Source organism: Hyla sarda, chromosome 8 (genome assembly GCF_029499605.1).
Source record: "Hyla sarda isolate aHylSar1 chromosome 8, aHylSar1.hap1, whole genome shotgun sequence".
NCBI lineage: Eukaryota > Metazoa > Chordata > Amphibia > Anura > Hylidae > Hyla > Hyla sarda.
The window spans coordinates 178581540-178599459 of record NC_079196.1 but is presented as its reverse complement, the minus strand read 5'-3'; the positions used below and the strand labels follow the sequence as shown (position 1 = coordinate 178599459).

The window sequence follows — 17920 nt, the reverse complement described above, 5'->3', positions numbered from 1 at the left end:
TGAGGTGTTTTATGAAGATATTTAGTCTGTAGGCTGTGTTAACACATTGACATTTTACTGCATTTTTCATACATTTTATTACATTTTGTCTGTTTTGAAAAATCTCAGTATAAACAAGGAAAATGCAGTAAAGATGTGTGAAAAAGACCTGTTTTTACCGTAATTTGCACAATCACAATACAATATCACTATTTTTGCCACAATGATGGGAAATTCGTGGCATAAACAGAAAAAAACAATGTGTGAAAAATAAAAAAAAACTGCCAATGCACAATACATTATAGTTATATTGGGAACTAGATACATTGTAAGTAGCTAATGCAAATTAGAGAGGTGTCAGCAGAGAGCACTGTGGTCAAACTGGAAAGAACTACATAACTTCCTGTGGAGAATACAGCAGGTTCTAAGAATGGAAAGGATTAAGATTTTTACATAGAAGTAATTACCGTATATACTCGAGTATAAGCCGAGTTTTTCAGCACGATTTTTCGTGCTGAAAACACCCCCCTCGGCTTATACTCGAGTGAACTCTCCACCCGCAGTGGTCTTCAACCTGCGGACCTCCAGAGGTTTCAAAACTACAACTCCCAGCAAGCCCGGGCAGCCATCGGCTGTCCGGGCTTGCTGGGAGTTGTAGTTTTGAAACCTCTGGAGGTCCGCAGGTTGAAGACCACTGTGGCCTTCGACATCATCCAGCCCCCTCTCACCCCCTTTAGTTCTGTACAGTACTCACCTCCGCTCGGCGCTGGTCCGGTGCTGCAGGACTGTCCGGAGAGGAGGTCGTCCGGTGGGATAGTGGTTCCGGGCTGCTATCTTCACCGGGGAGGCCTCTTCTAAGCGCTTCGGGCCCGGCCCCAGAATAGTCACGTTGCCTTGACGATGACGCAGAGGTACGTTCATTACCAACGTACTTCTGCGTCATCGGCAAGGCAACGCCTCTATTCTGGGCCCGAAGCACGGAGAAGAGGCACCCCCGGTGAAGATAGCAGCCCGGGGGTCTGGATGATGACAGGGGGGGGATGATGTATTTCCCACCCTAGGCTTATACCCGCGTCAATAACTTTTCCTGGGATTTTGGGTTGAAATTAGGGGCCTCGGCTTATACTCGAGTATATACGGTATAGATCTGTATAACTTTCTGGCTCCAGCTGATTTCAAAGCAGTTTTTTTTCCCTCTAGAGTACCCCTTTAAGTGGTGCTTAGCTGCAATACTAGACTCAATCTATGAACAGATGTGGTGTCTTTAACTCTTTCCTGACCCATGACCTACAGGTACATCATGGAGAGGGTCAGGGACTATGGTGCAGGCTTGGGAGTCGGGTCTGCCCCATAACCAGCACATGCCCACGTCTATTGTATGATGAACTGGGAAAAATGATTTTAAAAAAAAAATTGCAATTTTAATTTTGCTTAAAATTTTGTCTTACAAATAATTTGTTTTCTGGCTTTGAAATACATTATATGATAAAATAAAGGGTGCTAGTGAAAAGTAAAATTTTTCCTGCAAAAAAAAAATAAATAAAAAAAGTTAGGGGTCTTGGAAAGTGAAGAAAAAAAATTTGTGTGTGTGTGGGGGGAGGGGGGGTCAGAAAGGGGCAATGCAAGAATTTAGATGCACTACTGTGGTAGATGTAAACAATGACATTGGCTAACCCTCAAAACTGATGTTAAAATTGAGACATTCACCAGTATATCCTTAATACTATGAAGAACATACCTGAGCCCGCACGCCAATGCCAAGGTTTCTCAAGTGGTACGGGACCTAACACTAACCTACCTGTTAAGCAAAGGTCCCGTACCACTTGAGAAACCTTGGCGTGGTGTGTGGGCTCAGGAATGTCCTTCATATAAGGATATACTGGCTAATTTCTCAATTTTAACATCAGTGTTGAGGGATAGCCAATGTCACTGTATACATCTACCACAGTAATGCACCTAAATTACTGTATTATTCTAATTGTTACACATCCACTTCGTCTATCTGGTGTAGGATCCTATTGGTGCACTTGTAGTCCGCTGCAGGCATCCTCCATTGTATGCATTTTTATGCTGGGGATCGCCCTAAGCAACAGACCACAAGGGCAGGATCTGCTTCCCCCGCATGAATGCATAACTGCATTTGGGGTTGAGCACCACCGGCCATTTGAGACCTCGTCTTTGTTGTTGGGTCAGAAAGGGGCAAAGGGTCATTCCACAGAAAACAATATCTCTACTTGTCATTTTCCTATTTGATAGAATCTCCCTAATGCCCAGAGTTCAGTGACTTAAGAATTCAGGCACTTTGGGCTATGTTCACAAGGCTGAATTTTTGAGCAGAATGCCGTCGAAATATTCCACTCAACAATTCCACTGCAGCAAATTTCAATAGGATTCTGCTGCCCGTGCACGCTGTGGAATCATCTGCCGTGGAAATGCCGATTTTGGCATCCACACAAGCAATTAAAATGTTCACTGTTTCTCTGGATTCTTCTCAAAAATACATTGCTGTCTATGGAGATGGTGCATATACAAGTGGGCCTAGCTCTGACAGAACATATATGCGGAATGTCTGTTCGTGTTTTTCGGGCTGATATTTTACAAATTTTCCGCTGTGTGAACTAGATGGTGTGATTTAAAAGTCCCCACCAGTCACCATCCCGAGATTAAGGCAGGATTTCATGTTTCTGTTCTTCAGATCCATTCACAGGAAATAATTCATTGACATGTGCAGCAGATGAAGAATGGAAGCCGAAAGATGGAAATTATGGATGTTACTGCATAGACCAATATGAAGTTGCTAGTAAGTCTCATTGTGAATATGATACAAGGGCTTCCTGGAGAAACATTTACTCTTGGAAAGTAGCAGCCCCAATATGGAAAAAGAACATCGAAATGTAACATTCTAAGAGACCTGGGTCCATGATAATGATTTTACTAACCTTAGTAAAAGTTTTCCCAGAAGGTAAATCCTTGGTTAAGAGTACATTTCAAGGCTCTTCATGGCATTGTCAGGGACCCCTATTCCCTGCTATGACTTGTAGCCAATAAACATCTCAGATAGAAAATAATATTCAGTACACCATCCCTACAAATCACATACAGTATACACCTGTGGATCTCCAGCTATGTCCCTGACCCTCCATTGCTTGTGCTTTGAAAACATTATTTTATGCACTTTAAACAATCCCTTTTTCTTAGTGCAGACCACGATGTCTATAGTGTTAAGGGGCGCACATATGATTTTCTCAAGGGTTGGGGTTTAGAAACAATAAATAATTCCTCCAAACCACAGGGCCGATTCTTCCTATAGGCGAAGTAGGCCATCACCTATAGCGCACTTTCGAGGGGTGCGCGCTGCCGCCGGTGTCAGCAAACTAAAGCTTCATTCATTCACTGAGCGATTCGCATCACCCCTCTGTGTGGCGCTGCGGCACCCCTGTCACTCACACTGACAGTACACTAAGCGATCCAACCTTACACTGAGCAAAGCGCTGGCCTGTCATCAGCACCCCCCCCAGCACATATCCCGCTCTGAATCCCCGCCCCCCTGCTACAGCATTAGGGCCGTGCAAACCCCTCCCAACCGCGCTACTGTGCTAGCAGCGCGCAAAATCCCCAAATCCCCATCCAACACCCCCCTCCCCAGCACCGTTTGGAACTGTGTTAGGGTGCATTCACACCACGTTTTTGCAATACACTATGTGAAAACCGTATTGAAAACCGCATGTATTGACTCTCCATTGAAAACCTTATGCCAAAAGATGCATCAGGTTGTGTCCAATTTGCATCCTGTCGGTTTTGTCCGTTTTTTTCCCATACCCAAAACTGTAGCCTACCACAATGGTCCGGGTGAAAAACTGCATTAAACCGTATATATATATATATATATATATATATATATATATTTTTTTTTAACATGGGAGTCAATGGGAACTGTACAGAACTGTATGTGCAGACGGTTCCATCCGGTTTTCACCACACGGATTTTGACTTTGCACAGTTTTGTTCTTGGAATTTCAATCAAACAAGTGAAACCTTATTCATAATGGAGTGAAAAGTTAAAAACGAATACATTTTTTTCCTAAAAAACAGATGCAACCGGACATCATTTTTTTAAACCGTATACGGTTTTTAACTGTATACGGGTTAAGATTTGTACACGTTTTGATACAGTTTAGTCCAGTTTTGAGGAATCAGTTTTTCATCAAAAACCTGATACGGGAACTGTATTGCAAAAACGTGGTGTGAATGCACCCTTAGCGGCGCACAAGAAACAGCCTCCCACCATCTCTTTACTGTTCTGTCCAGCAGACTCCCTACTGGCGCTCCCTGTAAGTACCTCAGCGGCCCTGTATGTGAGGGATTGGGTGGGAATTAAATGTGTAAAAATATATATACACCATGCTGATATATATATATATATACACACACACACACACACACCAGTGTTTCCCAGGGTGCCTCCAGCTGTTGCAAAACTGCAATTGGGCATGTTGGGAGTTGTAGTTTTGCAACAGCTGGAAGCACCATGGTTGGAAAACGCTGATATATAATATATCTACCATGTATGTGTGAGAAATAAATCCTGCATGGGTATGGGTTATTGCAGTGTTAGTCAAGGTACGGCGGTATTGTTGTGTTCTGTTATGGTCTTGTTAATCAGTCACTGTGTGGCGGTATTGTTCTGTTTTGTTATTGCAGTGTTGTTCAGTCACTGTACGGTGGTATGTTTCTGGTATGGCGCTTTTATAAAGTCACTGTATGGTGGTGTAGTTCATGTATGGTGGTGTTATTTAGTCACGGTATGGGGGTATTGTTCTGTTATGGTATGGCAGTATTGTCCTCTTCTGGTATGTTGGTGTTATTCAGTCACGGTATGGAGGTTCTTATCTAGTATTGTAGTGTTAATTAGTCACGGTATGGCGGTATTGTTCTGTTCTGGTATGGTGGTGTTATTCCCTCACGCTATGGCGGTATTGTTCTGTTCTGGTATGTTGGTGTTATTCAGTCACGGTATGGCGATATTGTTATTATCTAGTATTGTAGTGTTAATTAGTCATGATATGGTAGTATTGTTCTGTTCTGGTATGGCGTTGTTATTCAGTCATTGTATGATGGTATTGTTCACAAATGGGGGAACACTAGTTTACAGATCGGACAAAAATAAACAAAATTAGGTTTTGCCTAGGGAGGCAAAAATCCTTGCACCAGCCCCAGGATGACAAATAACTCCTGCGAGGGATAATATCATCATATTGTTATGAAATAGAAACCACCATTAACACCAATGTATAAAGGACAAATAATTCTGCCACACCATGACCCCTATTATTACCACCATACTGATACTAAATAAAAACTACTATAAACAGACCCATACAGTGCCCATATAATGGTAGATACCAGTGACCAGTTACACCCAGTGGTGTCTTCCTGGAGTATTTCCCTTCTTTTTTTTCTTCTCTATTTGGCTCAGTCTGCCATGAATATATTTTCAACCATGACTTGTCTCTGCAGGATCTGCCAGAAAAACACTTTGGCCGAGCCTAGTAATTCTAAACTATTAGGTAGAAAACCCTAGTAGGTTGGTAGGTAGGAAATTTTATCCCCACCCCAATTAGGTAGATGCTCCCAGTAGGTAGGTACATTGATGGGTAGGGATTCCCCAGTAGGTAGGTAGGAAGGTTATCTCCAATTATTCCCCTCCAAAGAATTAAACAAAAGAACAGAAATTTTAAAAAGTGTAGTTTATTAGCACAAAATTGCATACAATAAATGGTAAAACATATTATTTAAAAGAAAAGAAAAAGGAAGGTGACATCAATGCTTAGTGTAGGTACCTAAAACATTGTTGGCAAATGGCTAGATCTAAGCCTACATAGTGAATAATTTACTTAGTAAGAAAACACATGCTTTGGATTTACCATGGTATGTTAATGTACTAGTGCACTACTTACTGAGTAAAGTTCACACTATGTAGGCTTAGATCTAGCTTTACGCAACAATGATTTAGATATCTACACTAAGTATGGGACGTCACCTTCCTTTACCCCTGAGAAGGAACCCTCTCTTTTTAATAATACATTGCTTTCCTATTAATTGTACGCAATTTTGTTTTAATAAGTAAACTTTATGTATGTTTCAATACACAGTTGTTAAGTGACTCCAATTTCTTATTTTTTGTTTATCTGTTTAGGGAGTTTACATATATGCTACCATTTGTGAGTAAATAATAGTGATTGCATATAGGAACAGTGTAAAGATTACTGAATAAAACTGGGACATCTAATGTGGCGCTTCTCTAGTGAGAAAGATAATAAGCCCATTTATATGATGAAGTAAAAAACTCATGTAATGCACTCATTAATTAAAAAATATATAGTAATGTATAAATAATTTGTTACTACATGGACCTACGATCTTAGCACTCATAATAAAATACTGACTAGAACGAGCAGCTCAAGATATAGATCAGATAAAACATTAATGGAACGAGCATTATAAATAATATGCTAATTGTAGTACTGTACTGAAGGATGCAGAATGCCTAAAAATAACAGAGTACCTGTGACGCGTGCTGCTAATGATAAAAACTGCGGTGCACTGATCTCACACCATGAGCGGGTGCCGCTATAGAAGTAGCCATAGTAATGCATCTCTCTCTCTGGGCGTAAAGTACCTTATAATGGGTCACACACTTATTGGTAATGCAGACCTAAAACTACAGATCCATATAGAGCTGTAGGAGAAGTTTATTAGAGAATCACGGTTGAAGAGCATGTCTGGATGATTGACCGCAGGATATTCCCTGCACTGTATGGTAAGATTCACAGTATTACTACCAACAGAATATGTACAGAAGCAATTTTTAAAATGGCTCAAGGTTTGCTTTAAAAAGGCTCAAGGGACTGAATTAGGTGGCCGTAACACCTCTTTGAGCGAGAGGCCTTAGGCGGTTAACTAGCCTACCTAAGAGTAGGGCCGCTTTTGCCCTGCAGCACGTGTCATTGTTTGCAGTGCCCCCACGGGAAAGATGAAGCACTGCAGTTGGTACTGAAAATGTTAATTGAGGAGCCATGTTGTGTCCTTTAGAAAGTTTTTAATGGTTAAATGGAAAGTAAATAACATTTATATATTCCCTATTGTAGATGTTGCAGACATACGTCCCGAACTGACCTGTGATGTCTACGACATGAAAGCTGCTTTTCGTAAATGTCAGCTGAAGAGTCTGAACTTCAATGCCGATAGTGTTACTCTGAAAGACAGCGGCTGCTTTGGATTTTATGATAATCCGAGCACAAACACATTTACTGTGATGGCTTCCCTTCAAACAGGAAGATGTGGACTTCATATAACTGTAGGTGACATTAAATGTTTATTCTTTTTACAGAATGGGCAAATGGTTTATGCATATGTTCTCAGCGAAATGAGAAGGAAAATGACACAGAAACTCCTATGTTAAATCTTATTTATTGCTTTTCTGTTGAATACAATGGCAAACAGTCTATTGTCTCCCATTGTATTCAGCAGAAGAGAAATACGATTGAACAAACAAGATGCCCTGTTATTTTCCTTCCCCCTTTTTTTTTTGTATTGTTTACACTGTATACTGTGAAACACAGAGCACCATGGTGTCCGGAGATTCCATAACTATTGAAGAAGGCATAACATAGCAGAGAGTGTCGATCACCTTTCTCTTATATGGATATTTATACACTGCCCAAAAAAATAAAGGGAACACTAAGATAACACATCCTAGATATGAATGAACTAATCATATTAAATACTTTCGTCTTTACATAGTTGAATGTGCTGACAACAAAATCACACAAAAATTATCAATTGTAATCAAATTTATCAACCCATAGAGGTCTGGAAATGGAGTCACACTCAAAATCAAAATGGAAAACAACACTACAGGCTGACCCAACTTTGCTATAATGTCCTTAAAACAAGTCAAAATGAGGCTCAGTAGTGTGTGTGGCCTCCATGTGCCCGTATGACCTCCCTACAATGCCTGGTCATGCTCCTGATGAGATGGCAGATGGTCTCCTGAGGGATGTCTTCCCAGACTTGGACTAAAGCATTTGCCAACTCCTGGACAGTCTGTGGTGCAACGTGGCGTTGGTGGATGGAGCGACACATGATGTCCCAGATGTGCTCCATCTGATTCAGGTCTGGGGAACGGGCGGGCCAGTCCATAGCATCAATGCCTTCCTCTTGCAGGAACTGCTGACACACTCCAGCCACATGAGGTCTAGCATTGTCTTGCATTAGGAGGAACCTAGGGCCAACCGCATCAGCATATGGTCTCACAAGGGGAGTGAGGATCTCATCTCGGTACCTAATGGCAGTCAGGCTACCTCTGGCGAGCACATGGAAGGCTGTGCAGCCCCCCAAAGAAATGCCACCCCACACCATTACTGGGCCACCGCCAAACTGGTCATGCTGGAGGATGTTGCAGGCAGCAGAATGTTTTCCACGGCGTCTCCAGACTCTGTCACGTCTGTCAGATATGCACTTGTTTACCTGCTATCATCTGTGAAGAGCACAGGGCGAAAGTGGCAAATTTGCCAATCTTGGTGTTCTCTGTCAAATGCCAAACGTCCTGCACGGTGTTGAGCTGTAAGCACAACTCCCACCTGTGGATATCAGGCCCTCACACCACCCTCATGGAGTCTGTTTCTGACTGTTTAAGTGGACATATGCACATTTGTGGCCTGCTGGAGGTCATTTTGCAGGACTCTGGCAGTGTTCCTCCTGCTCCTCCTTGCGCAAAGGCGGAGGTAGAGGTCCTGCTGCTGGGTTGTTGCCCTCCTACGGCCTCCTCCACGTCTCTTGATGTACTGGCCTGTCTCCTTGTAGGGTCTCCATGCTCTGGACACTATGCTGACAGACACAGCAACCCTTCTTGCAACAGCTCGCATTGATGTGCCATCCTGTATGAGCTGAACTACCTGAGCCACTTGTGGATTGTACACTCTGTCTCATGCTACCACTAGAGTGAAAGCACCGCCAGCATTCAAAAGTGACCAAAACATCAGCCAGGAAGAATAGGAACTGAGAAGTGGCCTGTGGTCACCACCTGCAGAACCACTCCTTTATTGGGGGTGTCTTGCTATTTGCCTATAATTTCCATCTGTTGTCTGTTCTATTTGCACAACAGCATGTGAAATTGATTGTCAATCAGTGTTGCTTCCTGAGTGGAGAGTGAAATTTCACATTGTGTTGTTTAAAGGGGTACTCCGGTGAAAACTTTTTTTCTTTTAAATCAACTGTGGCAGAAAGTTAAACATATTTGTAAATTACTTCTATAAAAAAATATTAATCCTTCCTGTACTTATTAGCTGCTGAATACTACAGAGGATATTCTTTTCTTTCTGGAATGCTCTCTGATGACATCACAAGCACAATTCTCTCTGCTGACATTATTATAATAATAATAACACTTTATTTATTGTTGTCCTTAGTGGGATTTGAATCCAAGTCCCCAGCACTGCAAGGCAGCAGTGCTAACCACTAAGCCACCATGCTGCCCTTAGCATACATCTGCTATGCATGGTTGCTAAAATGGACAGAGATGTCAGCAGAGAGCACTGTTGTTACGCCTAGCGCTCCGGGTCCCCGCTCCTCCCCGGAGCGCTCACGGCGTCTTTCTCCCTGCAGCTCCCCGGTCAGTCCCGCTGACCGGGAGCGCTGCACTGTCATGGCCGTTGGGGACGCGATTCGCACAGCGGGACGCGCCCGCTCGCGAATCGCGTCCCAGGTCACTTACCCGTTCCCGTCCCCTGGTGTCATGTGCTGGCGCGCGCGGCTCCGCTCTCTAGGGCGCGCGCGCGCCAGCTCCCTGAGACTTAAAGGGCCAGTGCACCAATGATTGGTGCCTGGCCCAATTAGCTTAATTGGCTTCCACCTGGTCCCTGACTATATCTAACCTCCTCCCATGCACTTCCTTGCCGGATCTTGTTGCCCTTGTGCCTAGTGAAAGCGTATAGTGTGTCTAAAGCCTGTGTACCAGAACTTCTGCTATCCACCCTGACTACGAACCTTGCCGCCTGCCCCCGACCTTCTGCTACGTCCGACCTTGCTTCTGTCTACTCCCTTGTACCTCGCCTATCATCAGCAGTCAGAGAGGTGACCCGTTGCTAGTGGATACGACCTGGTCACTACCGCCGCAGCAAGACCATCCCGCTTTGCGGCGGGCTCTGGTGAAAACCAGTAGTGTCTTAGAACCGGTCCACTAGCGCGGTCCTCGCCAATCCCTCTCTGGCACAGAGGATCCACTACCTGCCAGCCGGCATCGTGACAGTAGATCCGGCCATGGATCCCGCTGACGTCCCTCTGCCTTATATCTCTGATATCACCACGGTGGTCGCCCAGCAATCCCGACAGATCGCCCATCTAACCCACCAGCTGTCGGAAGTATTCACCATTGTGCAACAACTTCAGTCGCAACTTCAGCAGCAATCATCTCCTCCGCCAGCTCCTGCACCCCTTCCGCAGCGAGTGGCCACTCCTAGCCTCCGCCTGTCCTTGCCGGACAAATTTAATGGGGACTCTAAGTTTTGCCGTGGCTTCCTTTCGCAATGTTCTCTGCACTTGGAGATGATGTCGGACCAGTTTCCTACTGAAAGGTCTAAGGTGGCTTTCGTAGTCAGCCTTCTGTCTGGAAAAGCTCTGTCATGGGCCACACCGCTCTGGGACCGCAATGACCCCGTCACTGCCTCTGTACACTCCTTCTTCTCGGAAATTCGAAGTGTCTTTGAGGAACCTGCCTGAGCCTCTTCTGCTGAGACTGCCCTGCTGAACCTGGTCCAGGGTAATTCTTCCGTTGGCGAGTACGCCATACAATTCCGTACTCTTGCTTCTGAACTTTCCTGGAATAATGAGGCCCTCTGCGCGACCTTTAAAAAAGGCCTATCCAGCAACATTAAAGATGTTCTGGCCGCACGAGAAACTCCTGCTAATCTACATGAACTCATTCATCTAGCCACTCGCATTGACATGCGTTTTTCTGAGAGACATCAAGAGCTCCGCCAGGAAAAAGACTTAGATCTCTGGACACCTCTCCCACAGTCTCCACTGCAATCTGCGCCTAGGCCTCCCGCCGAGGAAGCCATGCAAGTGGATCGGTCTCGCCTGACCCTGGAAGAGAGGAATCGCCGTAAGCAAGAGAATCTTTGTCTGTACTGTGCCAGTACCGAACATTTTTTGGTGGATTGCCCTATCCGTCCTCCACGTCTGGGAAACGCACGCTCGCACCCAGCTCTCGTGGGTGTGGCGTCTCTGGATGCTAAGTCGGCTTCTCCACGTCTCACGGTGCCTGTACGGATTTCTACTTCAGCCAGCTCTTCCCTCTCAGCCGTGGCCTGCCTGGACTCTGGTGCTTCTGGGAATTTTATTCGGGAGTCCTTGGTGAATAAATTCCGCATTCCGGTGACCCGTCTTGTCAAGCCACTCCACATTTCCGCGGTCAACGGAGCCAGGTTGGATTGCACCGTGCGTTACCGCACGGAGCCCCTCCTAATGTGCATCGGATCTCATCACGAGAAAATTGAATTTTTTGTCCTTCCCAATTGCACTTCCGAAGTTCTCCTTGGACTACCCTGGCTTCTACACCATTCCCCAACCCTGGACTGGTCCACTGGGGGGATCAAGAGTTGGGGTCCCTCTTGTTCCAAGGACTGCCTTAAACCAGTTCCCAGTACTCCCTGCCGTGACCCTGTGGTTCCTCCTGTATCCGGTCCCCCTAAAGTCGTTAGGGACTCTGCCTGCCACAGAAAATGCCTCTCCCCCCCTCCCAGTCCCTTCAGGCAAGCCTCTGTGGCCCCTCATGGCTCCCGTCCTTGTGTCTCCCTGCCCCGTGCCAAGCTTCACCCTCTGCCCTCCCTCCCCATTCCTACTCCTGCTGTACTGCCTGCCATTGAGGAAACCATCCATTCCTTCCCGGTGTCCTCATCCCAGGGGAGGCAGTCACCGGACAAAAAAAAGGGGAGACCTAAGGGGGGGGGTACTGTTACGCCTAGCGCTCCGGGTCCCCGCTCCTCCCCGGAGCGCTCACGGCGTCTTTCTCCCTGCAGCTCCCCGGTCAGTCCCGCTGACCGGGAGCGCTGCACTGTCATGGCCGTTGGGGACGCGATTCGCACAGCGGGACGCGCCCGCTCGCGAATCGCGTCCCAGGTCACTTACCCGTTCCCGTCCCCTGGTGTCATGTGCTGGCGCGCGCGGCTCCGCTCTCTAGGGCGCGCGCGCGCCAGCTCCCTGAGACTTAAAGGGCCAGTGCACCAATGATTGGTGCCTGGCCCAATTAGCTTAATTGGCTTCCACCTGGTCCCTGACTATATCTAACCTCCTCCCATGCACTTCCTTGCCGGATCTTGTTGCCCTTGTGCCTAGTGAAAGCGTATAGTGTGTCTAAAGCCTGTGTACCAGAACTTCTGCTATCCACCCTGACTACGAACCTTGCCGCCTGCCCCCGACCTTCTGCTACGTCCGACCTTGCTTCTGTCTACTCCCTTGTACCTCGCCTATCATCAGCAGTCAGAGAGGTGACCCGTTGCTAGTGGATACGACCTGGTCACTACCGCCGCAGCAAGACCATCCCGCTTTGCGGCGGGCTCTGGTGAAAACCAGTAGTGTCTTAGAACCGGTCCACTAGCGCGGTCCTCGCCAATCCCTCTCTGGCACAGAGGATCCACTACCTGCCAGCCGGCATCGTGACAACTGTGCTCGTGATGACATCAGTGTTCCAAGAAGAAAGGAATTTCCTCTGTAGCATTCAGCAGCTAATGATTACTGGAAGGATTAAGATTTTTTAATAGAAGTAATTTACAAATATGTTTAACTTTCTGCCACCAGTTGATTTAAAAGAAAAAAGGTTTTCACCGGAGTACCCCTTTTAAGTTTTCCCTTTATTTTTTGAGCAGTGTATATATCCTGTGAATTCAAACAAAGAGAAAGGTGTATAGCCAGCTCACCGTTTGTGATGATTTGATCCTGACACTCGTAGGAATTGGTTCGGAAGCCCGGAGTAGAAGCCAAGCCGTTGTCCTGGTATAGATAGACCATAGAAGAAAGGGTTTCAGCTCCCGAAAAATTATAGGTTCTAAAAGTCCAAAATTTATTCAGTCCATATTAAAATCAAAAGGAAAAACACCCTGTGTGGTTAAAAAACCCCACGCCGACGCGTTTCGGACGGTCTAGTCCTTAGTCATGGCACAGAAAAGGAATAGTAACTGACCTTATATATCCTTTGTGAGTAACTGATACATTCAGTAACCACCTGGTTCACTCCCGGGATCTGGCGTCTGCCGTCACTTCCTGGGTGTAACCTCGGAACTTTCCCAACAAATTAACCCCTTAGTATATAGATGAATGAAAAGCCATATTCATTCTAGACTGCAATTCAGACCACAAGGGAAGAGAAATAATGTTTCACAATTCTCCCAAGAATACAGAAAAGAATCATCAATAAAAGTATGAAAGATCGTTACGGGAATTTAAACCCTGTGGCTGACGTGAGTCAAGCCTTAGTATCCAAAAAGCCTCCCTTTTGAAAACCTTATGTGACCAGTCACCCCCTCTTGGGGGGCGGGGTGCCCGTTCTATCGCCGTTACTTGAATGGTCTGTGGGTCACCCGCATGCATCTCCACTATATGTCTGCTAAGACCAGATAAAGTGCGGCTGCCTGCCCCATGTTTAACATAGAAATGCTCGTAAAAACGTTTTTTTAGTTTTCTAGAGGTGCAGCCTATATACTGCAGATTGCACTGAGTACAGATTGCTGAGTAGACTACATGAGTAGTATCACAGTTAATAAAAGAATTAATGTCAAATAATTTACCATTTGCTGGTGAATAAAACTGCTTACTGTGTACCATATGTTTACAAAGGCTGCATCTCGCATGTGAGCATCTATAATTACCTTTAGTGCTCAACCAACTGTCTTTCTTGGGCATTCTATAATCACTATTTGACAATCTCCCTTGTAATGATTTGCCTTTTTTCGCAACAATTCGTACTCCATTGTTTAAGATCTTACAGTTCTCCTCATTATCAAGAAGAACAGGGAGATGTTTGTTTATGATATTCTTGATTTGGCTGAACTGAACACTATAAGGTGTAGAGAAAGTTACAGGATGGTTAGTTTTTCCCTTATTATGACTCTTCAATACAGTCGACTCAGTTTCAAGGTACTTATTCCGACTTTTGCTATCCACTATACCCTTGGCTCTACATAAAATGTTGTTATGATAACCCCTTTTACGTAGTCTCATTATGATATCTCTGCATGATTCTTCATAAGCATCATTGTTGGACAAGGCCCTTTTAGCCCTCACAAATTCTCCTATAGGGAGATTTCGTGTCACATGCTTTGGGTGACAACTTGTGGCAGACAAAACACTGTTTCCCGATGTCGGTTTGCGAAAGAGGTTTGTATGGATATCACCTGTAATGGGGTCCCCCAAACGTGTAATATCTAAAAAATTAATACAATTACCTCCCCACTCCAAAGTAAATTTTAAGTTCATTGTATTATTGTTAATATACATCAAGAAATCTTCCGCCAATTGTCTGTCCCCCGACCATACCAGGAGGAGGTCATCCATATATCTGCCATACCATCCTATATAGGATGAGTATGGATTCATGGCAGAATATAGATGACACTCCTCTCAGTACGCCATAAAAAGATTGGCTAAGGTCGGTGAGAATTTAGCACCCATAGGGCAACCTGATATCTGAATGAAAAAGTCATCATCAAAACGAAAATAGTTGTTTGTGAGTAAAAAATTTAACACATCCAAAATGTAATGGCAAATATTATCATCATACGTACTATATTTTCTTATGTGGTATTCTACAGCAGACAGAGCTTGTATATGTGGTATACAAGAGTATAAGGATGCCACATCACATGACATCCATGCATATTTCTGTTCCCATGTCATCTTTTCGACCGCTGTTAAAAGAGACTTAGTATCAACAATGATGCTTATGAAGCATCATGCAGAGATATCATAATGAGACTACGTAAAAGGGGTTATCATAACAACATTTTATGTAGAGCCAAGGGTATAGTGGATAGCAAAAGTCGGAATAAGTACCTTGAAACTGAGTCGACTGTATTGAAGAGTCATAATAAGGGAAAAACTAACCATCCTGTAACTTTCTCTACACCTTATAGTGTTCAGTTCAACCAAATCAAGAATATCATAAACAAACATCTCCCTGTTCTTCTTGATAATGAGGAGAACTGTAAGATCTTAAACAATGGAGTACGAATTGTTGCGAAAAAAGGCAAATCATTACAAGGGAGATTGTCAAATAGTGATTATAGAATGCCCAAGAAAGACAGTTGGTTGAGCACTAAAGGTAATTATAGATGCTCACATGCGAGATGCAGCCTTTGTAAACCTATGGTACACAGTAAGCAGTTTTATTCACCAGCAAATGGTAAATTATTTGACATTAATTCTTTTATTAACTGTGATACTACTCATGTAGTCTACTCAGCAATCTGTACTCAGTGCAATCTGCAGTATATAGGCTGCACCTCTAGAAAACTAAAAAAACGTTTTTACGAGCATTTCTATGTTAAACAAGGGGCAGGCAGCCGCACTTTATCTGGTCTTAGCAGACATATAGTGGAGATGCATGCGGGTGACCCACAGACCATACAAGTAACGGGGATAGAACGGGTACCCCACCCCCCAAGAGGGGGTGACTGGTCACATAAGGTTTTCAAAAGGGAGGCTTTTTGGATACTAAGGCTTGACTCACGTCAGCCACAGGGTTTAAATTCCCGTAACGATCTTTCATACTTTTATTGATGATTCTTTTCTGTATTCTCGGGAGAATTGTGAAACATTATTTTTCTTCCCTTGTGGTCTGAATTGCAGTCTAGAATGAATATGGCTTTTCATTCATCTATATACTAAGGGGTTAATTTGTTGGGAAAGTTCCGAGGTTACACCCAGGAAGTGACGGCAGACGCCAGATCCCGGGAGTGAACCAGGTGGTTACTCAATGTATCAGTTACTCACAAAGGATATATAAGGTCAGTTACTATTCCTTTCCTGTGCGATGACTAAGGACTAGACAGTCCGAAACGCGTCGGCGTGGGGTTTTTTAACCACACAGGGTGTTTTTCCTTTTCATTTTAATATGGACTGAATAAATTTTGGACTTTTAGAACCTATAATTTTTCGGGAGCTGGAACCCTTTCTTCTATAGTTTATATCCTGTCCTGATTCAGACCAGGGGAGGCTTGGTGTATGTTAACATCCCTACTGTTTCCATCTTATGTAGAAGAGAAGGCAGTGTGACATTTGGTCATGTCCCTCTCTCCCTTACTTGGTCCTGATTAACCCCTTAATGACCGAGGGTTTTTCTGTTTTTGCATTTTCATTTTTTCCTCCTTGCCTTTAAAAATCATAACTCTTTCAATTTTGCACCTAAAAATCCATATGATGGCTTATTTTTTGCGCCACCAATTCTACTTTGTAATGACATCAGTCATTTTGCCCAAAAAGCTACGGCGAAACGGAAAAAAAAATCATTGTGAGACAAAATTGAAAAATAAACGCTGTTTTGTAATTTTTGGGGGCTTCCGTTTCTATGTAGTAAATTTCTCAGTAAAAATTACACCTTATCTTTATTCAGTAGGTCCATACAATTAAAATGATATCCTGCTTATATAGGTTTGATTTTGTCGTACTTCTGGAAAAAATCATAACTACATGCAGGAAAATTAATACGTTTAAAATTGTCATTAAAATTGTCATTGTAATTGACCCCTATAACTTTTTTATTTTTCCGCGTATGGGGCGGTATGAGGGCTCATTTTTTGATCTGAAGTTTTTAGTGGTACCATTTTTGCATTGATAGGATTTATTGATTTATTTTTATTCATTTTCTCATGATATAAAAAGTGACCAAAAATGCACTATTTTGGACTTTGGAATTTTTTTTCCCCGTACGCCATTGACCGTGCAGTTTAATTAACGATATATTTTTATAATTCGGACATTTCCGGACATTTTTGATACCATATATGTTTATTTTTATTTACACTGTGTTTTTTTTTTTATGGGAAAAGGGGGGTGATTCAAACTTTTAATAGGGAATAGGGACCTATAACACTGCACACACTTATCTATTACATTGATCACTAGTTTCTCATAGGAAACCAGTGATCAATGATTCTGCTGCTTGACTGCTCATGCCTGGATCTCAGGCACTGAGCAGTCATTCGGCGATGGGACAGCGAGGAGGCAGGTAGGGATCCTCCAGCTGTCCTGTAAGCTGTTCGGGATGCCGCGATTTCGCTGCGGCTATCCCGAACAGCTCCCTGAGCTAACCGGCATGCTAACCGGCATGCTTTCGCGTTCAAAGTCGAACGCCGCGTCTAAAGGGTTAATAGCACGCGGCACCGCGATCAATGCCGCGTGCTAATAGCCACGGGACCCAGCCGTTGTTAGAGGCTGGGCCCAACCCGCGATGATGTGGGGCCACGCCGTGGCCCTGCGTTATAGATCGGGAGCGGACACATGACATACCGGTACGTCATATGTCCTTAAGGAGTTAAAGAAGCACTCCAGGAATTTTCTTTATTGCTTATATAATATAGAATAGGCTATTATTAGAGAATAATAGTCCCCTGTGGGGAATAAAAAAAAGTTTAAGAAAAATAAAGTAAACAAAGTTTTAATAAAAGTGAATAAGCCCCTGTTTTTCCATTTTACAAAAAAGTCAAAAATAAAAATGCATCAACATATTTGGTATCACCACGTGTGAGACTGGCCGATCCATTAAAAATGATGATCTGTACGGTGAACGGTGTAAAGGTTAAAAAAATTCCAAAGTCCAAAATTGCTGATATTCATTCACATCACATCCCAGAAAAATATAAAAATAAAAAGTCATCAAAAAGTCATG

The 17920-nt window shown here is 43.9% G+C and overlaps 1 protein-coding gene across 3 annotated transcripts in view; it reads left to right on the top strand.

The window, feature by feature from the left end:
• The window catches only part of LOC130285036 (uromodulin-like), a 48750-nt gene that overhangs the window by 19652 nt on the left and 11178 nt on the right, over positions 1–17920 (top strand). For all 3 annotated transcript variants that reach the window (XM_056536135.1, XM_056536136.1, XM_056536137.1), the window contains 2 exons: positions 2675–2779; positions 7128–7336. In XM_056536135.1, the coding sequence (XP_056392110.1) occupies positions 2675–2779; positions 7128–7336 (314 nt within the window). The remainder of the gene's footprint in view (positions 1–2674; positions 2780–7127; positions 7337–17920) is intronic.